Here is a 23205-nt window from a genome sequence, read left to right on the forward strand (position 1 = left end):
ATCCTCTGTCCCAATCTGCTGTTCTTTATTTGTAAAAAACACCAAAGTGTCTTCTCCATGCAGCTGGCCAGTACTTCTCATACCATCCCCCTGTAAAGCTCCAGGCTCACCTCGGCATTGGTACCAGTGGTGGAAACTCAGTGTGTGAAAGGTAACCTTGACATTTTGTACAACTTTGGCTTAAAAAAAAAGATCAACACAAAGCAACAAATAACTTGTGCTAACCTTAGGAGAGTTCTAGCTAGGCTAATGTAATTTGCAAATCAATTTAACTTTAGCACAACAGGACATTTTTTTTAAAAATATTTCAGCTGACATCAACATTGGTTTGCTGATGACATTAGCATAGCTAGCTGACATTAGCAAACTCATAAGGTTAGCTCAGGTTTTTTGCTGCTTAACGTTACATTGACAAATTTGAACAAAAAGTATTGTTAACCTTGTTATTGGTAGATGTTGTGTGGCTTATATGGTGGTGCGGGTATGAGACAATTTTCTTAGTGTCTTAGAAACGGTGGTGGCTATTAAGTGGCTAAAAGAGACTGCTAAACGTCATCACACCAAACACAAGCCGCCTTTAGCTTAGCGGAGAAGGGAATTTATGTGACCACTACTGTTTGTTTATAGCCTCACGTTAGCTTATTTACTAAATATGTGGACATCATCCTCACGAACCAAACATGTAGGTATCATATCCATCTGTTTGCCATAGAGTTAATTTTCGGCTATAAAAAATCCCACACACTTTTTTGCAGAGTGAACACTTGCAATGCTAACTTCCGGGTCCACCTACAAAAAAACTCATCCCTGCCGGATTATGATGTCTGTGACACAGTTTCTGACATCACTTCCTTCTCTAAGCTTTGGACCTAAAAAGGGTCCAATGGAGGAACTGGGCCCGAGCCTGGAGCCTTGCAGCTGGAACCGTCTCATTGTTGTTTCCGCCTCTTCCGGTGCTGCCGGCGACCCAAATCCTGGAAAGGGCCAGTAGGAGGGTCCGGTGTCACCAACCCATCAGTCATCCTCTGGTACACCAGAGTGGAGTCAGAAGCTACGGCACACAGCAGCATGGGAAAGCCTCTGTCCAGCACGTGACGTATGCTGCACGGCAGAGAGGGGGAAGCGGTTAGCCTTGTAATGGTAAAAGTCTTTCAACCAAATAACCGGAGGGGTGGGAGGGGGCAGTACATTTGAGAGCTTCCCCAGTGTCACATTACCTTTGATGGCTCAGAAGTCGGTGAGTAGGCAGTGGAAAAACCGTCTGGATGGGTGCTCCTTCCTTCTCCCTCCCTTCCAGCAGAACCACCTGCAGCTCAGGACTCTTGACACAGGACACCTCTTTCCACTGACGCACTGCAGAGAACAAGAAGCAAGGTATAAACGTGAGACAGAGACCTGACTTACTTTGTGCCAAACGGTAGTGGGTCCTACACATGTTATTAGGATGGAGGAGACAGACTGGTTTTTTCTCACCACTCCCCTGTTTTGAACATGTGTTTATTCCTCTCTGGCTGGATAGTCACAAATTAGAGGAATTCAGGTAAAGATAGTATGTAACCTGTCCATTGATACGTCAGAATCTCTGTTTACAGAGATGATAAACAAAAGTAATTACGTCAGTTAAAAAGATTCTCTCTCTATTTGTCCTGATCCATTTATATAGAACCTGTCTGAAAATGAGCTGATCAGATTTTGGCCACTTTGTGGTGTCAAAATGTTTTTTTGGGTTGTGCAATCATTAGGCAATAACCAACCAAGTTAACACCCATCCACCTTATGACCTGAATCTCTTCCTAGAGCAAAAATCACGTTATTTTAACCAATCTACTCTCAGAGGGGCGTGGCCAGCAGCAGCTCATTATCATTTAAAGCTACAGAATCAGCACATTTGGAACAGGGCTGAAACAGAGGAGTTTATAGCATGCTACAATGATGTGTTTCAGCCAAATATTTCGAGATGGTTTCTGTATATTTGAGACCTATGATATATTGTTGAAAAAGAGTATAATAGGGGATCTTAAACGTTTTAAATAAAAAAAGGGGCTATTTATGTGGCTTCATCCTTATATGCATTTAGCGTTGAAACAGCAATGAACAATAATGGTAGGGATACAATTAAATTCCTTTTTATATACAGTTTTTAAAACATTTATAAAAATGAAAATAAGTCTGATGACCCCACGTTCTCAAACTCACCCTCAGTAAGATCCATGTACACGAGGAAAGCTGCGTGTACCTGTGCACTGTCCTCCACCTCCAGACTTTTCATTTGCTGATACTAAAACAGCAAGAAAGGGAAACACAAGTTATTGCATGATTTAGCATCAGACCTGTGAAAGCAGCACGGAGGATACTGACTGCCGGGTGCACGAGGATCCAGTTAGGAGCTTCCTCTGCTCGGTGTGACGCTTCCGACATTTTAATAACGTATCTACAGTCTTATGTCTCATTCAGCACGGTTTCATGAGGTTGGATGCCCCGACATCGCCCTGCTGTGACGGCATGTGTCAGATGTGTTTTCAGGTTTGCCGGCGTGCTACAGTGAAAGTCGTCCGGGCGGAAAAAGGTACTCATGCTTGATTTAGCGTCAGGCTGTGGAATAGCAGCCTTCCTTACAGCCCAAACTTAGGGCATAAAAGACGACAACCTCCACACATTTGCTTAAATTCATGCTAATTTAATTATCTCTCTTTTTAAGTTGTACATTTAAATACATTTTGACAAATTGTATTTAAATACGTTTTTCTTGAAACGTTAATGCCAGTAAAGCCCCTTTGAACTGAATTGTTATAGAAAGATATTGAAGAAAAGTTGTGTTTATTTTAAAGAGGATTCTAAAACATCTGAACTGTCCATATTTGTTTTGATTTTATTTTTAAAGATGATTGTTATTGATACGGTGGCCTGCAGGAGCTAACACAACTAGTGGCCTAAAACACTTCCATATGGAGAAATGCGCTGCACGAATGTGCTAAAAAACACATGCTAATCAAGAAACATCTTACAAGCTTTAACGAACTTGATGAATTGTATGCAGCATTTACAGAAAGCGCTGCATAAACAAAAGTTTCAAGAAGCTCAAAAAACAACAGAAACGGGGACAATATAAAGTGATGCAGACAGATGGGACCTTTTTCTTTGTAATCCACACACTGTTATGTGTAAAATAAATATAGCATGGAACCAAAATTAAGTGTAAGTTTCCTTACCTGCCACAAAAATATAAACACATTTTTTAATGCAAGAAATAAAAATTATATACAGTCTACATTTACGTGTGTTTGAGCAAATATGGTTACTTTCTATCGCTATCTCTCTCTTTCCCGTGTGTGTGTGTGTGTGTGTGTGTGTGTGTGTGTGTGTGTGTGTGTGTGTGTGTGTGTGTGTGTGTGTGTGTGTGTGTGTGTGTGTGTGTGTGTGAGAGAGTGTGAGAGTGAGAGACTCTCTCTTCCTCACTTGCACCAGTCTGAGACTGCGGAGACATCCAGGTGCCTTGCTAGAAATATGCCTCTTGGATTATTCTTAGTGTTTTTATCAGGACGGCTGCTCCTGCCCGGCAGCACAGAGGAGCTGCAGGATCATCAGGAGTCCTCGGGGCTGAAGCCCACTGTGGTGATCACCATCCTCGCACGCAACGCACAGCACAGCCTGCCCTACTTCTTAGGATGTATAGACAGACTGGAATACCCCAAGGACCGCATCTCCATCTGGTAAAATATTTGTACTTATTGCAAGGATCATTTCATTGAAAAAATGTGTTCATATTTGTGGTAAAAGTGAGGAAATTTGCACTTTACTTTTTGTATAGTAGATAAATAGTAGATTATTTACTGTCAGAACTTTGTAGTAGATGTGATACAGAAAGAGAGCTATTTAGAAAGAAAAGAGAAAGATACAGAAAAAAGAAAAAGAAGAGCAAAGAAAAAAGAAACAAATACAAAGACAAAAAGAAAAAGAAATACAGAAAACAGAGCCAAATAAAGAATAGAAGAAGGAAAGAAAGAGAGAGAAAAAAGAAAGAACAGAAGGCAGTAATATAATTTTTTAAAGAATGAAACAAAAGAAAGGATAAAATACATAGAAAAAAGAGAAAATGAAGAAATGGTACATGAGAAAAAGAAAATGAGAGAAAAGAAAGAAAAGGACCGAAAATTTATTAAATGAGAAAAAGAGGGAATAGATAGAAGAGAAAGAAAGAAAACATTCAGAGAGAAAGGACGAATGAAAAAAGTTGAAAAAGAATGACAGAAAGAGAAAAAATAAATAGAATAAAAGAAAAATGATAAGAAAGGAAAGAAAATATGGTATAAAGGGAAGGAAAATAAGAAAGAAGGTTTCAAGGTTTCAAGGCTTTATTTGTCATATGCACAGCAGATACAGCGTATATGTTGGCAATGAAAATCTTATGTCGCGTGCTCCTCCAACAACTCAACATACATGGTGCAAATAAGATAAATAAAATAGTGCAAAAAGAGAGAAGAATATTTACAGTAACAACAATAAAGATTTGAGGATGTGAAATATATACATATGTGGAATACATTGAGAGTATTTAAATACTTTACACTGTTGAATGAGGAGGTATGGACAGATGCATATATTATGTATAGCAGATATATATGGCAGATATGTACAATATATAGATATGTGTACTATAAACAGATATGTATGGCAGATGTGTATAATATATATATATATGTATGTGTGTACTATAAACAGATGTGAGTAGAGATGTGGGGTTGTTGAGGAGCTCGAGACACGGCAGCCATCCTCGGCGCCATCTTGCATAGAACTATACTTGGTGCGTACGTGGTGCAGCGATGGTGTTAAAGATGGTGTTGAACATGGTGTTGGCGATGGTGTCTCCCTCAGGCTGGCCTGCGACCACAGTGTGGACGGCAGCATGGCGCTGCTGCAGGAGTGGCTCTCAGCGGTGAAGCCTCTCTACCACTCTGTGCAGTGGAGACCAGCGGAGCAACCCAGGTGAAGCTCCTGAAGCACCAACTACACTCATCCACCTTCCTGATACTGTCAGAGATTAAACCCAAACATATTATCATTATTATTATTTTTCTATCAGCTCTTACGGAGATGAGCAGGGGCCCAAACACTGGTCTGACTCCCGCTTCACCCACGTGATGAAGTTAAGGCAGGAAGCCCTCAGAGCTGCCAGGCGACTCTGGGCTGACTACATACTGGTGAGGAAATCAACGTATCGGACAGAAATACACATTGTATGAGGTATCTAAAGTTAGTATTGACCTACAGTAGTTGACGGTTGGCATGCCCCGAGTTTAGAGAGACTGTAAGAGCTGTGCACAGGAGCTAAACAATGCACTGATGTGGTCAGGAGCAGCAACAAAACGGACAAACAGATAAAATAAAGGGACCACCTGAAATGTAATAATTATAAATCGATATCAGTTAACGTGCACTCTTTTTCTTTTATCACTCTATGTCTTCGTTACACAGCCATTTTTTACAGGGAATTTAAGTAGTTATCTATATGCAAAGCTACCAGACTCCATTGACATTTTTTTTAAAACTGTCCCTGTAAGTTTAATGAGTCTAATGTTCACAGGAATAATTCCCCATCACAGTATCTGGTGTATCCTATGATTTTCTCTTTACAGTTTGCGGACAGTGACAACTTGCTGACAAACAGCCAAGTGTTGTCCGACATGATGGCGGAGAATCTGACAATTGTGGCACCCATGCTGGAATCAAAAGGCCTTTATTCCAACTTCTGGTGCGGCATCACTCCTCAGGTAAGGTTGTTAGAGAGCAAAACAGAATATATATGGGAGAGTGGGGTAAGATGAGCCAAATTGTTCTTATGTTGTCCTCTAGACAAGGATCAATTTGATAGAAGTCAAGTGACAACAACAACTGTTATTTCAGGATGTCTTTTGTCAATTAAAAATGAAAATAACGCATCTATCACAAAGGGCCATCAAAATGACTTCTAAAAAAAAAGTTGGCTTGTGGCTTGACTTGACCCATCTAAGGGGTAAGTTGATCTGCACCATGTGGTAAGTTGAGCCATCTGCGAGTAAATTGACCAATTTAGTTTTTACTTCAAGTTTAAAATAAAGTAAAAATTAAAAAAACGTTACTGATTTAAATAGGCTAGTCATTGATAATGACTAAAAACAGCAACAGCATCTCAGCTGCTGACAGAATGCGACTGAACAGACTGAAGGAAGGCCAGCTCTGTGCTGGGGAGTCCTCTGGACACTGTGGAGATGATGGGAGACAGGAGAATGGCAGCCAAGCTGTCAGCCCTGCTGGACGATGTGTCCCACCCCCTCCAGGACACCTTGTCCGCACTGTGCAGCTCCTTCAGCGAAAGGCTGCTTCACCCGCGGTGTCTCACGGAGGGATACCGCAGGTCCTTCCTTCCTGCAGCGGTCAGACTCTATAACCATCATGGCCCCCGGTAGACCCCCACAAATAACAACACTGACTATAGCACCCCTTTGTTGTGTTAATAACTCTCTAATATATACCATGGCTGCACTACTCTTTTCTGAGGTCTATTTTTGTGTATTTTGTAAATGTGTGAGTCTTGTATATATCTTGTTTGTATCTCGGGTGTGGTAATATTAAGCTGTCTTTGGCTCTTTCTGCTGGACGAATGAAAATGTCCCCTCAGTGGGACGAATAAAGGTATTCTGATTCTGACTCTGATATATATATTATTCAGTTATAATTGTGGTTATTCTCGCATCTCTCTATCACTGTAGTTCTATTGGAGGCTGCAGCTTTTCTAAAGATGTTGCTTCAGGCAAACAGCAGGAAAGATGGTGGTGTGCTTTAAAATGATTGAACCAATCTAAACCTAAAATAAGAGAATTAATTCTATCAAGATTCTGTATTTAGCTATACAAGACCGGTTACCCTTAGCTGACCTACTGGATCATGTGACCTCTTGCACCCCCTACCTGCTAAACCCTTCTCTCTCCAGCTGTTTGTTACAGGAATGTTGTTGTTTCTACAATGTTTAAAACACAAGAAACAAATCAGTTGGGGTTAAGTTGAACCTCTGGCTCAGTTTGCCCCACAGCCACTTTCTGGTGTCTAGTTTAGTCATTCCTGCTTACGTTTAGCTAAATGATTCACGTGGTTTTACACCTTGCTAAATAAACAACAGGTATGATACATATTTTCAGACCTTGCCCCACTCTCCCCTACAGGATGCTCTTGTGCAACATATGAAGTAAAAACGGCAGGAAGTGATTTTTCTTGGTGTTTTCATCCGCTCAGGGCTACTACAGGAGGACCCCGGAGTACATTCCCATCCGTAGGTGGCAGCGGCAGGGTAGCTTTGCAGTTCCCATGGTGCACTCCACCTTTCTGCTGGACCTGAGGCGCAGAGCCAGCAGAGCGTTGGCCTTTCACCCCCCCCACGTCGACTACCCGTACGATGTTGATGACATCATGACCTTTGCTTTCTCTTCACGGCAAGCAGGTCGGGAAGGACATTGACACTACATTTATTTAACATATTATTTAAAGTTTATCATTCATAAATCTTAAGGGGAGACGCTTCAGATGATTAGGGTAAACAGCTTTTACTATTAGATGTCACAATGGAAGTTCCTCCTTTGTTTATATACATAAACACCTTCATTTTTGCAATACGTATTTTCTGAAATGTTATGTGTGAACATGCAAATTAGGCATTCTCTTAGCGTGCAAATTGCATGCATTAACATAACATATATTGGAGTTTAAGTTTTGTGTCATCCATAAATCCGAAAATTCTGTCAACAGCAATAAAAAAACTACAAAAAAAGTTATTTTTTGTTGTAAAATGTTCTATGAATAATATATGGCCACAACCCTCTGTAAATAACTTTAGAATATAGAACAGTTTCTGCCATTTTATGATTAAATATACAAATGAGGCTTAAGCTATGCTAACTTTGGCTGAATTGAAGCAGATCTACAGACATTAAAAGGCAAAACAAGTGAAATAAACATAATAAACTGCTTAATCCACTTGATGCCAATTCCTCTGTCACCGTCTATTGTTTTATTTTTATATTTGCATTGTTGATTCCTTTTATTGTCTTTGTGTTTGTATCATGTACGGTGTCCTTGAGTGCCGAGAAAGGCGCCTTCAAATAAAATGTATTATTATTATTATATTTGGTGTTGTTACATGTGGACAGATGAATTTGGGGCTGCCTCTTGTCATACTATATGCTTTGCTAATGATTAAAGGTCCAATCCCTGTGCCGCTGCATGTTAAAAAAAAACCTCTGTTCTGTGTGCTCGCTGCAGGGGTGCAGATGTATGTTTGCAACAAGGACCACTACGGATATCTACCAGTGCCCCTCAAACCAGAGCAGACGCTGGAGGAAGAAGAGGAGAACTTCTCCCACACACTGACGGAGGCTCTCAGTAAGCACTTCCTCTGAAGATGCATTTAATGTATTTGACACGGATCGTTTAAATTCTGAATGGTTCAATCTCTGCTCCCTCGTTCCTCTTCTCTGTGTGAGCACATTTGGTGCTTTTTGCTCTCACCGTCCTGACACATTTCTCACTCCTCTGTTAGAGCCCTCTGCCTCTCACTTCCTCTCCTCCCCCTCTTATTTGGGTGTTTCACATCAGTTAGATGTTGAACGGATCCAAGAAAATTCCCTTTAAAGTAAAAGACGGTGCAGCAAAAGGCAAATTTACCATACTTCATGTGAAATGTGAATGTGTAACTTTAATTTCCAGTTTCCTTCACCATGGAGCCTTCGCAGAATATTCACACTTTGCCTAAAGAGCAAGGGAAGATGGGATTTGATGAGGTACAGACACATTAATACCAGCCGATATATCTTTCAGTTTAGATTCAACAGTGACTTTATTTTTGTCCTCTTCTAGATCTTTCTGATCAATCTGAAGCGCCGCTCAGACCGGAGAGACAGGATGTTGAGTTCTTTGTCCGTCCTCGGCATCAACGCCACACTGACAGAGGCCGTGGATGGCAAGTATGAATTACATTAAACTGGATTTATTATGAAGTGCTAGAAGAAGCATTCAGATACTTTACTTTAACAGCATAACAATAACAATACTCAATATTATAACTAAGCTTTATGTACGATCGAAAGTTTCAAAGCAGAGATATTGTTTTCAAATAATTTATCATCTAATTGTATTACATTTACTCACCGTATGTATCTATGTTGTAGCTGGTATGAGGGTAATCAGTTCATAATTGTAACTCAAGGCCCAATAACTTGCATCTTTTGACCATGTTTATTGTTTATTGTTTAAAAGGATCCCCATTAGCTGTCACCGAAGTGGGACAAGATAGTCTTCAATGTTCATTATCAGCAGATTATAAATACTGTAGGCCTACTCTTATAAAAACATGCACTAGGAGACCTAGAGATGCTCACTAACACAGAACGTTTGAATTGACATTGCCATGTTGTCCATGATTTTTTTCAATATCTGCCTATTACTTTTTCGGTTGATCAATTCTCGTTTAGTTTGAAGAAGATTGCAAAAAAAAAGTTTTATGCAAATATTTTATCTGAATATAGACCAAATATATGTATTCGATAAAGTAAACATATAAAGTAGCCTGAATGGATTTGGTACTTTTAATGTATAATTAATCCCAATATGTTGTTCTTTTTACCATGAAACAGGTGGAAAAAATACTTTGTCCATGAGCAATTTTGTCACTTGAAAAAACGCTAACCCTAACCTAATTCATAACTGATTTAACAAGTGAAAAAATAGTAATTTAAAACAATCATGTCATTTATGATTAAGCAACTTAAAAAGGTTATATCTGCAAACACTTTATATCAAATAAACAAAGTAAATCACCAGATTAGATTTTTCTCGCTGGGCTTTCAAGGCTTCAATAGAAGGTTGTAATGAGGAAATATGTTTACTTGTGTTGTCCACAGAGCCTTGAACTCCTCTCAGCTGCTGGACATGGGTATCGACATGCTGCCCGGGTACAAAGACCCTTACTCAAAGCGCATTCTGACCAGAGGGGAGATCGGCTGTTTCCTCAGCCACTACAACATCTGGAAACAGGTTCAGCCTTCATCTGTGAACGTTACCTCACTGTTACCTGCTGTGGCACTGTGATCAGAGTGTGATGACACTGACAGGAATTAGAGATTCAGGCAGTCATGTGTCTCCCTCTAGGTGCAGCAGCAGGGGCTGCAGCAGGTTCTGGTTCTGGAGGACGATGTGAGGTTTGAGCCTAGGTTCCGTAGCAGGCTGGTGACCGTCATGGAAAATGTCCAGAGAGTGGTACTAGAATGGGACCTCATGTTAGTCATTTAATCCTTTATTGTCTTCACTAACAAAACAGCAATGGAAAAAAAATGTCATTTACATTTACCTTTTTATATTTATATATATAATTATTTAGAAAAAGCATTTGAGGTTTTTACTTTTTGAAAAATTAAATCAGACATGCTCATCTGAGTGTTTTGGATGTTGCATGGATATTCTTACATAAGAGCCTGAAAAGTGTATGGATTTGCACTGTAAAAGTACTAGTAGTATTTCCTCGTATTTGTTCTACATATTTAAAGTATTGATAATACTTTGAAAAAAGAAAAACACCAATTCACCGGTTACAACAATGAAGGATCAGGATTATTGTTTTTTTCATCCGTTGTCTTATAGTTATGTGGGCCGTAAGCGTCTGCAGGTGAAGGAGCCGGAGAGCTGGGTGGAGGGAGTCAAAGACCTGGTGCACCCCGACTACTCCTACTGGACCCTGGGATATGTCCTGTCACTGAGCGGGGCCCGCAAGCTCCTGCAGGCAAGACCCCTGAACAAAATGCTGCCTGTGGATGAGTTCCTACCTATCATGTTCAACAAGCATCCCAGGTGAGTGTCACCCACTGTATGCATTTTCCATTGATAGGCCTTAAGGTATGTATGGAGTGCGAAGAAAAAAGAAATCTGTAAAAGGTCAAAAAAAAATGTTTTTTTTTAAATTCTTTTATTCATTACCCTTTATATTTCGATGAAGGGTAATGAATAAAGGAATAAAAAAGAAAAGTTGAAAAAAATTAAGAAAGTAAAAAATACATTTGTTTGAAGCTTCATATATTTCGTGATTTATATTTTCATGAATGTATATATATATATATATATATATATATATTTGTGTATATGACATGCATATAAAGTACCCTTTAAAGTCTACACATTTTTCATACGTCTATTTCAATTTTTTTTTTTCTAAAATAATGTCCATTTCTTATTTTTTTGTCATTATGTTGTTCTCTTCTATTGTTTCCACTTTCCCTTTTACTTTTTTGTCAGGGAATAGATAAACAGTGATACATAAAAAGGAAAAACAGTGGGTAGATTACTCTAAGGAATATTCTTTATTTTGGATTTATTTTCTTTATATTTTTACATTAAAAATGTATACTTTCTTTATACTTCCATATTTTTTAGATTATTTATTATTCTATTCCTTTCTTTTCATTCTTAATCTTTTACAGATTTCTTCTTTTAATGGCACTACTAGGACTCTGTAGTTAGAGCTTTTTCTATTCAGCCAAAGCAATTTTGCCCCCTCTTTGCCCCTTCAGAGACGAGTACCTGCAGTATTACGAGCCGAGGGACCTGAGAGCGTTTTCAGTGCAGCCACTACTGCTCTTCCCCACACACTACACCGGAGAGCCGGGGTACTTCAGCGACACAGAGACCTCCACAATCTGGGACGACCAGGCGGTGAGGACAGACTGGGACAGAGATGCAACCAAACGTTGGCGAGACCGGGACACTCAGGATGGGCCGTTTCCTCCTGTGGACCCCCACTCAGCTCGGGAAGGCATGCCTCCTCTTTCTGACACTAGAAACAGAGATGAACTCTGAGGGAGACCGAGGTCACGTTAAACACCATGGTAAGTATATCATCCTCAGAAGGGGCACCAAATAGCAACCAGGCGCCTATTAAAATATATTTCTTCACCTTTTCTGTGTAATTGTGTAACATTTCTCTAAATGTTCATTTGAAAAAATGTCTTCATAAATAGAAATAATCAAGGTATAAAAACTACATTTTAGCTCAAACATCCTCTCTTAGAAACAACCTTTCATCCAAGCTGATATTCAGCTTCAGTGGTACAGTTTTTCCACAAACTCTTAATTAAATGAGCACAAACCTTATAAGAAGCAGTAAGTTTGGAACCAAACCAAAAAGGGGTCCAGGCCTAATATAATGGGGGCACTACCTCTTGGCCCTCGGCTTCCCTAGAATTGATCTTGGAAATGTTTCTTGTTTCACTGAGATAAGTGTGTATGAGATTTGAACAGAGCTGTTGTTTTTTGTTTTTACAGAACATTTTGACTCATACTCAGCCTATTAATCGTCTAAAGTTGTGATTTAACTTAGCATATGAATATGTGGCAATAAAGAGAAAGGTTACATGAACAAAGTCCAATAGTTTGGTTGGCAGTAATAACAAAAATAACATTTTGCTAAAACGTATATAGGATCTTTATAAACTTGACATATTGTCATGGTGGTAGGAATACAGAAATATCATATATGAACCTAAAAAATGGGCATTAATTTAATACAAATAATACAACCAATGTTGCCACTAGACGCAAAATAAATGTTAAAACACGCAAATAGTTCCTGTCCATATGTTACAGCTGAGTGGGTTTTATTTTATAAATAAATGTGCTTATAGTGCAACTGTCCTGACGAATCCAAGCTGTGTACAGTAAGGATGGGACGCTGTTGACCTCAACTGATAGTGTGTTAGGGCGGTGGAAGGAACACTTTGAGGAACTCCTGAATCCGACAACTCCGCCCTCTATGTTAGAGGCAGAGCTGGAGTATGAAGGGGGATCAATTCCAATCTCACGGGGGGAAGTCACTGAGGCAGTTAAACAGCTCCACAGTGGCAAAGCCCCGGGGGTGGATGAGATCCGCCCAGAAATGCTGAAGGCTCTGGGTGTTGAGGGACTGTCATGGTTGACACGTCTCATCAACATTGCGTGGAAGTCGGAAACAGTACCGAAGGTGTGGCAGACCGGGGTGGTGGTTCCTCTTTTTAAAAAGGGGGATCAGAGGGTGTACTACACTACTCAGCCTCCCCGGGAAAGTTTACTCTAAGGTGCTGGAAAGGAGGGTCCGGCCGATTGTCGAACCTCAGATTGAAGAGGAACAATGCGGTTTTCGTCCTGGTCGTGGAACGACGGACCAGCTTTTCACTCTCGCAAGGATCCTGGAGGGGGCCTGGGAGTACGCTCATCCGGTCTACATGTGCTTTGTGGATTTGGAGAAGGCGTATGACCGGGTTCCCAGGGAGATACTGTGGGAGGTGCTGCGGGAGTATGGGGTGAGGGGGTCTCTACTCAGGGCCATCCAATCTCTGTACTCCCAAAGCGAGAGCTGTGTCCGGGTCCTCGGCAGCACGTCGGACCGATTTCCGGTGAGGGTTGGCCTCCGCCAGGGCTGCGCTTTGTCACCAATCCTGTTTGTGATATTCATGGACAGGATTTCGAGGCGTAGTCGTGGGGGAGGGGGTCTGCAGTTCGGTGGGCTAAGGATTGCACCACTGCTTTTTGCAGATGATGTGGTCCTAATGGCTTCATCGGTCTGTGACCTTCAGCACTCACTGGATTGGTTCGCGGCCGAGTGTGAAGCGGCTGGGATGAGGATCAGCACCTCCAAATCTGAGGCCATGGTTCTCAGCAGGAAACCGATGGACTGTCCACTCCAGGTAGGGAATGAAGCCTTACCCCAAGTGAAGGAGTTCAAGTATCTTGGGGTCTTGTTCTCGAGTGAGGGAACAATGGAGCGTGAGATGGGCCGGAGAATCGGAGCAGCGGGAGCGGTACTGCAGTCGCTTTACCGCACCGTTGTGACGAAAAGAGAGCTGAGCCAGAAGGCAAAGCTCTCTGTCTACCGGGCCATCTTCGTTCCTACCCTCACCTATGGTCATGAAGGGTGGGTCATGACCGAAAGAACGAGATCGCGGATACAACCGGCCGAAATGGGATTTCTCCGCAGGGAGGCTGGCATCTCCCTTAGGGATAAGGTGAGAAGTTCAGTCATTCGGGAGGGACTCGGAGTAGAACCGCTGCTCCTTCGCGTTCAAAGGAGCCAGTTGAGGTGGTTCGGGCACCTAGTGAGGATGCCACCTGGGTGCCTCCCTAGGGAGGTGTTCCAGGCACGTCCAGCTGGGAAGAGACCGAGGGGTAGACCTAGGACCAGGTGGAGGGATTATATCACTTCGCTGGCCTGGGAGTGCCTTGGAATCCCCCAGTCAGAGCTGGTTGATGTGGCCAGGGAAAGGAAAGTTTGGGGCTCTCTGCTGGAGCTGTTACCTCCGCGACCCTGACGGATAAGTGGGAGAAGATGGATGGATGGATGTACTGACGAAATAAAACAAAGACAGCCGTCGACTTAAGGATTTTTATTCTTAAAAAAGCACTGGTATTTTCATGTCAAGCAAACAATGGAACCATTAATATTAGTTTTGCTCCATATCACAAAAATGAGTTATGAAAGAATAATTAAACCACACAATTGATACATATTCTTTTTTTTGGAATAAATTAATCAGCATAACAAAAGAAACAAAAACATGCTTGTACTTAGGTGTTGCACAGGAAATATTGAAGGTCCAATGCTCAAAATTGAAGACACCTGAGAATATAAATATCAAAACAGCTTGTTGCAGCAATTATGTAGTTCCACAGTTCCTCATTAACTAAAGCGTTGATAAGAGGATTATTAAAAAATTACATTTATGTAAAAATTAGGCATCGATTAAAAAAAAAAATCCATTTCTGTACAATGTGCATATCTGAATTAGTGTGGTGACGAGGAATTTGTCTTTCTATGCAAAAATTAAATCCAAACGCTCATCTGTCACCAAGCCACATTCAGTGATATGAACATATAGATTTGGACCACGCTCTTCTAATTAAATTCTGCAATTAATTGACAGTCAACATGTATTCTTCCTTCCTTACTAAACACCCCTTTTAAAGAGTTTTTTCCATAGATAACCAGGGGCTGGATTTATCCCAGAGATTCATTTTGCTACTGTCCATTAACAGAAATTGAGGCAAGAAAAAGGAAATTCTGCTGCACAGGTAGTAGTGATGTTGCATATAAAGACAAGATAAGTATGGAGGCCGACAGGGGCAAATGCTGCATTAGGATGAACGTGACTCGTTTTCAAATACGATGCAAATATATATCCAATACACATGCAAATGAAGAAAAACATCTTCACCAACATAACACATGTACAGGTTTAAAGCACTATTTTTTTAAAAAAAGCTGCAAGAACCTCAAAACTCAACAAACATGGACACTAAAAAGTGGCGCACATATCTGGGACCGGATTTTGTTGACATTTAGGGATTTTAAAGTTGGCCAACTGTCACTCTCGCAGAGTTAGACTGTTTCATAATTGTAAGTATTTTGTCATTAAATGACTAGCTTAGCCACGTTGGCTAACTAGCTAACAGCAGATCTGCAGTAATATCAGAAGGAATCAAAAAACTGACATTTTAGGTAAATTTCGAGTGAGTGACATTTGACTAACTTTATAACCCCCGAACATCACCAAGATAACCGGTTCCCATTCTCGTGTGTTTGCAGCGCTTTCGTCAAGCTAGTGAGTTTTCTAAATGCTGCACAATTGTCGTCAAGTTTGTAAAGATGTTTCTTTATTTGCATAGTTTTACAATCTGCAGCACCATTGTAGCGTGTTTGCCACTGTCTGCCACCACACATAAGGACATAGGGTACATAGCAGACCATCTAGCTGATTAAACTTCGGAAATCCAAGGCTCAATGGCTTTAAAGGAATTTCTGAAAAACAGGATGGATGGATTTTGTAAAGAAAAAAGAATCAGTGAGGTATGTATGTGATATATAGCTTTGTGAGAAGACGCTCCCATCTGTGAGGGGTGATAGAAGGTCATATTTCCATTTTGAAGGCGTTAAAAAACGAGTATATGGTGTGTTCCTTTGTTAAAACAGTCCGTATGTTCATGGTTACTGCCAGCAGCAACCAAAAACTATCAACAGATCGAACCTCTGGAGGAGGAATGTGTACGAAATTTTCCCATGAGATCAACAGTGAGATGGTTTGACATGTGAACGAGGAAGACAGATCAGGAAGCACAAATGAAGGGTGTTCCATTAAGAAAGAAAAAAATCCACAACAAGAAATGGCCATGACGACTAAAGCAAACACTACAAAAGAACAAAAAACTAAATGAAAACCACTTCTTGCATCACGTTTGTTTTCTAAAGACCCTGGACCAAAAGGCAGTTTTACAAACCATTGGTTATCAACACATGAGCATAGTCCCACAGTGCTTGCTTGTAACAGTGCAAGCCATTACACTATTCAGCCCAAATACACCTGTAAGAAAAAAGTGCCATATTGCATATCGAGTATCTGTGATGAGGGCATACATATACCTGTACAATGATTCGACTGTAAACATGGTGCAAAGTAGTTATGACATAGTTTAAGGCTTTAAGTGTTGTTCACTGAGATCAAAAGGAATATGTCCATGAACTGGACAGACAGTGTGAAAACAAAAAGAAAAGATTCACCCTCTTTTACTCAGACCTGGATATTGTGTGTACTCGGATAGATTAGATTTTTTGAAGGCTAGCTCATGAATGTTATTGTTCCTGAAATACAAGGATTACTGACTTCCTTTTTTGGCATATAGGAATATTTAGGTGCCAGTTCTCTTAAATTCACTGAACAGGTTGTTTTTTCTAAATCACAGTGTACATTTTGACTTGTGAAAAACAGGTGTAATGAATAACATTAGAAATGGCTAGATCCCATTCACAAGTGCTGGCATGTTCAAAAGACACCAACATGAAATAGAGCCACCATTTTCTTATTGTGAGCTACTACTACCACAAACGTTAGGTTATCAAATCAGTTTTTCTATGGATTAAGGTCAAATTTGTAGCCAATTTTCATTGATCATGTTGGTAGGCCAAGAACCCATTATATGTTTAGGGGCTGATCCAAAAGGTATGTTTCGGAGTCATTAACAATTTGAGATTGAGTGTAACACCCGTTCATGTCGGAATCACTACTCTTGTTTATATTGGTTGCACCTGTGCTTTTATTTGTTTTGACAAGTCAAAATGTGTGTAAATCAATAAAGGTCAAATGGTATAGAGTGGTGCTGGAATGATCCCTAAAACCCAGAAAGGAGTTAGCATGTTACCACTTGTTGTTCTCTTGTCTCGAAGCCATTGTTTTTTTGAATGTGTTTTTGGTTAGATGCCTGAAATAAGTTCTGTGGTTATCACAGGCTTAAAATATGTCAGTAAATACCCCATTGGTGAATGTACGAAGCTTCTATGTCTCATTAAAACAGCATTTGCTAACAATTGGCTAACTGAGACTACTAAACGTCAATTAGCCACCTTTAGCTTAGTGGCAGGGATTTACAGCCGTGATATAGTTCGCCTTTAGCTTAACGTTAGCTTTTAGCTTCTGTTGATTACATTTACGTGTAAATATGTGGAGATTATCCTGCGGAATAAAATGTGTAAGTATCATAAATGTGAGTTTGCCAGTATTCTGCAGTATTCTGAATCCCAATGGAACAATCCCATTGCTTTTTGAAGAGGGCCCTTGCGATGCTCACTTTAGGGTTGGCTTACAAAAATACATCGCTGCACCACTCTATCAGCGCTCTGAATGTTTGCAGAGTAGTTTCTTTTGCCACACAAATAGTTCTGACCTGGCACACCTGATCCCGAACGCATTGTGGCTCCACACCCGGTGAGTGAGGCTTAAACATGTTGATATAATTTTGATATTGTTGCATACACACTTTTTCTGCGTTCTGCCGCTAACAAAAATGTAAATAAAAAACACATACACACCAACACTCACAGGCAATGACATCCTATCAAGAGTATACCGTTACCCCTAATATAAGGACTACAATTCACATGTATTAATTCTGCTGCTAGTAGCATTACCATTTATCTACATTAAAAGCTTAAAGCTTATATACATTTGCATCAGTATAAGACATAATACTACAGTGTATTACGCGTCAGCTTTTCATGTGTGATAACTGATCTAAACTTAAGGATGGTGTGCAAACAGCTCTACAGTGAAGTTTAATCCACTTTCTGGGGGAAAAAAATCAATATTTGATCTATAGTTAAACTGGATATAAAGAAAGCATTACAGAAGGGCCACAATGATGGTTACCGATGCAATAAAAATTAAGGAATGCGTCACCACTAAAACTTTTATATAGAATCTGCAAAGCTAAAAAGAAAAAGCTAAAAGGCTTCTAGTCAATGCCTTGCTACCTAACATCACAATCTTGTGCTACTCATGGTAAATAAATGGTTCTGAAAGCACAAAAACAATCTATAAATTAACCACAAGAAAAACAGCAGTTTTGGCAGATTTTTTTTGAGAAAATGTGAAAAATCCCTGCAATTTGTGTCTGCGTTTGGAAAACGAGGTTGTTGACGGGGTTGGGTTTATTTTATCGATTTAAAATCTGCTTAATGTTCCCGCTCATCGAATCCTGAGGTAGGAAAACATATATATTTCTCTTCATATCGTTTAGGCTGCCTATAACATGTTATGAATGACAAATTATTTAGTGTTTGTTTTTTAGTTAAAAACACAATTATCCGCTGTGCTATTTTGAATGGTTTTTCACTTTTGCTTTCTGAGAAATAAAGCCTCGGCAATGTGAGCAGGACTGCATTATGGCTTTTTTTTTTTTAAAGATGTTTTGCATCAATGTGATGAAGTTCTTTGATCTGCCCTGTAATGATTTTCAGTAAATTAACCAAAAACATCCCCATCAGGTAATTTAACGCTAAAAATATGTCATTCAAGTTTCACAATTTCATGATGCAGGACATGAAAAAGCATGTTCCCTTGCATGTTGTTTTGCTTTCATGCAGTGACTAGATGTCACTGCATCGTAACTGTCGTTAGTGAAGCTGTTTTGAAAGCTAGCTCACAATGTAAACATACACGTGTAACCGGCCGTGTCAATGAAGAGGAGTAGGTCCAAACTTTCAGGAGATGATAAGTGGAATCAAAAAGCACATTTCTTTAAAAAAAAAAAACCAATTCTTAAAGATTTTGATCGTTTCTTGATACCCAACCCTAGTTACATTAGGGGATAGTGGTCACATGACTTGTGTATAGACAGAGGGATGAAGCTGCTCCCCCCTCACATCCAGTTCGGTGTATGCGTGTATGTTTTCAAGTACAACACAGAGATGCTAAATCCTAAAAAGTGGACTGATTGTAGCTGGTCAATTTGAAACCGCCCGACTTTCTGTGCTCCTGTAGAACCCCTCCCACAACCTAAACCACCCTAGTGGTATACGGCCGGGTTGGGAGAGGAGGATGCCCCCTTGTTGCGTCCTAACATGGAGGGCTGGAAGTCAGGGTGGCGGCGGGCATGCTTGATCAGGTGGTCGCTGCGCATGAAGCGCTTATCACAGAGGGGGCACAGGAAGCGCTTCTCCCCAGTGTGGGTGCGGGTGTGGCGGGCGAGCTCGTCGGAGCGGGCAAACTTCTTCTCGCAGTCGGGCCAGGTGCAGGGGAAGGGCCGTTCACCTGCAGCAAGGAGGCAGAGGAGAGAGGACCATTCAACACCACATCATGTACCATATCTGTCAAGCTGCATTCACACCGTATGCGGAAAAACGACTCTAGCGCCGTGACCGTTTTTAATTGTCGCTGAACTTTGACCTCATTAACCGCAGACCTTTTGCAGTGCAACCAATCAGATGACAGCTGAATGAAGTGACGCAAGCTAGCAGGGGACGTAACCATAGAAACATATCTTTTCACGCAAAGTGCTAATCGTGTTTCATGCAGCTTGGGTCTACAGCATGCACATTTTGGGAGACTATAATATGTTACCAACACTTCAAAATATATTTTGTTAACTGTCAAAGAGGAGTATAGAAACCATGAAATTATATCATTTTAAAAGTCTGATTTAGAGAAATGTGACTTTGTTTATTACTCAAATAGATTTGAGTAATGTGTGCAGTATTTTAGTATTATTATAGTTAATCTTTGCCCCTCCAAGCCCAACTCTCCAGTTCTGCATTGCATTGGTTAAATAGCAGATATATAATTATTTAGCTGAATTTGTACAGGTTTACTGATTAATTTCCTATCAAATGTCCTAAAAAGATAGTGAAAATGCACCTTGACGTCTGGAAAAATCAGGCTGAAAAAAATCCCACAAAACCAAGAAAGGCTTTACTATTTTGCTAAAAAAACAAACAGTTATTGATTATAACATTTACGACTCCTCAAATAACAAACAAATAGTTTCTTATCCAATATTGTTTGCCTTGATATAACAGCGTTTTTTTTAAACATAACATAAATAAAAGATAAATATGTGAATTTTAACAAATTACCTTATGCCGTGTACAAGCAGTTCAGTGTAAAGACAAAATTATGATGTGCTTCATTAACACAAAATAGCTTTGCATACATTTTTCATCAATCCACAAATTAACTAATAGAATATTCATCGAAAAATGAAGTAGCTACTGCTGTAGCTTATTTTCTATATCGCTGTATTTATTGTATGGTTTATAAGGTAGTGAAAAATGTCCATCCCAGTTTCTAATAGTCTTGTTTTGTTAGTTCTAACCCCAAATATTTGTTCTCTGCAATATGATATAAAACAAAGACACACAGAGAAAGATCTCAACATAGTTAAATATGTGATAAAACATATCTGGGCTTTTAGATGGTTCAGATTAGTGTTCTTAAGCTACTGCTAGCCTTAATCTCCTACAGGCAACATGAGCAAAACCAGGATAAACGAGTGGGATGCTCGGAGCCATTTTCAAGATCACAAAGCCTGGCCACGTTGTTGTTGCAGAACTCTTTGTGGGCGTTCCCACCGCAGTTTCTTTCAGCCGTTTCCTGTCCTTAATCCGTGTGCGCCTGCTCAGTGACCCTGAACACACAGATTCCCCTCATTTTGTGAAAATCACAGGCAGTTTATAACTCTGTTTTAGGGATCTGATATCATTCATGGTGCTGACTCTATTTTCAGCTCAACTAGCTTTGTATATCACGTTAATACACTGCGAGAAATTACCAATTGCACTGTAAAGTGAGGCGCCACTACACATTCAGTGTTTTCCCTCACCCGAAATGAATAATGTGTTTAATCAGGCACATCCATTTTTAGGACGCACCCCCTGCAGCTTTTCAATGAATGCTTTAACAACTTAGACATTTCAGAGCATAAAATCAATTTGAGTAATCAGCAGACGTGAGAAAGACAAGGTGATGCAAACAGTAAACACTTAACAGCCCGAACATCAGCACTTGCTGCTGCCATCAACAGGAGAGGCCATGTCCGACTGTGAACTCTCTCCACTCGACGTTAAGGTTTCGTCTTACGTTCATTTCATATGCAAATGTAGTCGGGAGGAAGACCTTCGTCACCGATTTTAACGTCCAGCCCAGTTCTTTTGTTAGTTTACTTCTTTGTCAGTCTCTGAGTGGAGTTTTCTGTCTTTCCCTCTTTGTTTGGCCACGTTATTGTACCAAGTCAGTGAAAACATTTACCACCAGCGAGCTACTATTAGCTAATCCGATAAAAGGGGCACTTCCCCTGGTTAAAACACTATGGGAGTACATATCACTGCCAAAGCAGAAGTTAGGGGCACACTTTATTTCCAAATGTACACGACATTAAGTGCTGATACGAGAAACTGTTGTTGTCCTCTTACCTGTGTGTGTCCGGATGTGTGCCTTCAGGTGAGAGGATTTCCCATAAACTCTGTCGCATCCGTCAAAAGTGCACTGGTGTCGCTTCACCGGGGACCGCGGGGCCCCCACGCCTACTCCCCCCCTCAGCTGCTGTCCGGGCACCGGGGTGGCGGAGGGGGTCATGGTAGGGGTGGTCGGGTCCGACAACGTGGTGTAGCCGCTCTCGCCTCCACACGAGGAGTTGCTGCTCTCAGAGTAGGCCGACATTGGGCGGAACTTGTCGTGCAGGTCGGTCAGTATCCCGGCCACCGCCATCATGTTTGCCCCCTCCAGCCTCAGAGTCTCCCGCACTTCCCTGTCCTCGTTCGACACGTCGGGCTCCCCGGGGAGCAGGCCCACCGTGGCCGGTTGGCTGGCGGGGGCGACTGGGGTGGGTCTGTGCAGGACAGGACCGCTGGATATCGATACCAGACACTCGGCAGCGAAATAATCAGACGAAGCAGTCAACGACATTGTTATCTGCCTCGTTTTGTTGGCTTTATCTAGAAAAAAGTAAATAAACGAATCCGCCAGGAGGGGCTAACGGTAGTCTGAGCCTGACCTCGTTTTCATCAAACTCGACGAACCAACCGTTTCCAGCCGAGCCCTGAAACCGCCATATAGTGTGTCAGTAATCGGGAAATGGCTTATTTAACTAACGAAGAGGCACAATTTAGAATAATAATATGCTAAAACCGTGCCAATAACTCAAGCCAAACACTCGTGCCCCTCACCGTTGACGGTTCATTGTGTCTGAGCCTCGGAGAAGCCGGTCAAACCTACGCCCCCTGGTCCGGACTATAGATGCGTTCATGGCCTATCGGGTAAATAGGTGATGGGGGTGTTTCTGTGTTAAAAAAAATGTCATAAATGCCACCCTTTTACTTTTTTTGGTCACTATAACTACTTCAGTCTTGTTTCTATAATTGAAACACTTTATTTATACATATACTCCAAATAGCAAATCACAAACCGCAATATTGAACACAAATTATAAGTTTGGCATCTAAGTATGTTATGTGGGCTGTTTTATAAATAACCACAAAGTCACAAGCACAATGAATGTAACTAAGCATAAAAGCGCATCATTAACACACTCAACGTTATAAAATGTGCTTATTCTAGAATTTCTGGACTAAAAGTTGGGGTGAAACCGGGTTAACGGTATTTTTTAGAGAAGTTTCTTATTTACAATTGTATCCTACGTTTTGAACGCTGCGTCTAGCAACTGCACGCAGTGACTGACGTCGCAGCACGGGCGTGGACCGCGGCGGCGGGTGCATCGTGGAAAGTAGGTGGCAGGCAGCTTGGGTAATAATGGGGGAAGGAGATGGGGATGAAAGGCGCGATGGGTAATTTAGTTTGAGCCCTCTCAAAAGGCTAAATAGCGGGGCTGAGTGGTGCCGGG

General features: G+C 40.9%; 3 protein-coding genes across 3 annotated transcripts; 1 reads left to right on the forward strand and 2 right to left on the reverse strand.

Moving 5' to 3' along the window:
• Window positions 1-8: 8 nt before the first annotated feature.
• Window positions 9-2525, reverse strand: tsen15 (TSEN15 tRNA splicing endonuclease subunit). The gene is made up of 4 exons (XM_063885382.1): window positions 2359-2525; window positions 2197-2278; window positions 1218-1353; window positions 9-1101 (listed from the first exon to the last, which is right to left on the reverse strand). The coding sequence occupies exons 1-4, from the start codon at window positions 2416-2418 to the stop codon at window positions 930-932; spliced, it is 450 nt and encodes a 149-aa protein (XP_063741452.1). The 5' UTR covers window positions 2419-2525; the 3' UTR covers window positions 9-929.
• Window positions 2464-11871, forward strand: LOC134865982 (procollagen galactosyltransferase 2-like). The gene is made up of 13 exons (XM_063885863.1): window positions 2464-2566; window positions 3539-3710; window positions 4873-4983; window positions 5081-5198; window positions 5634-5768; window positions 7267-7471; window positions 8290-8409; window positions 8734-8807; window positions 8884-8990; window positions 9927-10059; window positions 10174-10301; window positions 10663-10869; window positions 11586-11871. The coding sequence occupies exons 1-13, from the start codon at window positions 2464-2466 to the stop codon at window positions 11869-11871; spliced, it is 1899 nt and encodes a 632-aa protein (XP_063741933.1).
• A 2543-nt stretch (window positions 11872-14414) lies between these two features.
• On the reverse strand, window positions 14415-22575 carry zgc:153115 (uncharacterized protein LOC768186 homolog). The gene is made up of 2 exons (XM_063885812.1): window positions 21779-22575; window positions 14415-19622 (listed from the first exon to the last, which is right to left on the reverse strand). Exons 1-2 carry the CDS (start codon window positions 22269-22271, stop codon window positions 19378-19380), a joined length of 738 nt encoding a protein of 245 aa, XP_063741882.1. The 5' UTR covers window positions 22272-22575; the 3' UTR covers window positions 14415-19377.
• Window positions 22576-23205: the final 630 nt, after the last annotated feature.

Source organism: Eleginops maclovinus, chromosome 6, assembly GCF_036324505.1.
Source record: "Eleginops maclovinus isolate JMC-PN-2008 ecotype Puerto Natales chromosome 6, JC_Emac_rtc_rv5, whole genome shotgun sequence".
In the NCBI taxonomy this organism is placed as follows: Eukaryota; Metazoa; Chordata; class Actinopteri; order Perciformes; family Eleginopidae; genus Eleginops; species Eleginops maclovinus.

What these genes read in the sequence shown, in the direction of transcription:
- tsen15 (XM_063885382.1), bottom strand. Translation starts at nt 2,418, where the DNA reads ATGTCGGAAGCGTCACACCGAGCAGAGGAAGCTCCTAACTGGATCCTC. An exon ending in GGATCCTCGTGCACCCGGCA is followed by an intron (nt 2,279 to 2,358) that starts GTCAGTATCCTC and finishes TTGCTGTTTTAG; the next exon opens with TATCAGCAAATGAAAAGTCT. An exon ending in GTACATGGATCTTACTGAGG is followed by an intron (nt 1,354 to 2,196) that starts GTGAGTTTGAGA and finishes TGTTCTCTGCAG; the next exon opens with TGCGTCAGTGGAAAGAGGTG.
- LOC134865982 (XM_063885863.1), top strand. Translation starts at nt 2,464, where the DNA reads ATGAGGTTGGATGCCCCGACATCGCCCTGCTGTGACGGCATGTGTCAG. An exon ending in AAGGACCGCATCTCCATCTG is followed by an intron (nt 3,711 to 4,872) that starts GTAAAATATTTG and finishes TGTCTCCCTCAG; the next exon opens with GCTGGCCTGCGACCACAGTG. An exon ending in ACAGAGGCCGTGGATGGCAA is followed by an intron (nt 8,991 to 9,926) that starts GTATGAATTACA and finishes TGTTGTCCACAG; the next exon opens with AGCCTTGAACTCCTCTCAGC.
- zgc:153115 (XM_063885812.1), bottom strand. Translation starts at nt 22,271, where the DNA reads ATGTCGTTGACTGCTTCGTCTGATTATTTCGCTGCCGAGTGTCTGGTA. An exon ending in ACACATCCGGACACACACAG is followed by an intron (nt 19,623 to 21,778) that starts GTAAGAGGACAA and finishes TCCTTGCTGCAG; the next exon opens with GTGAACGGCCCTTCCCCTGC.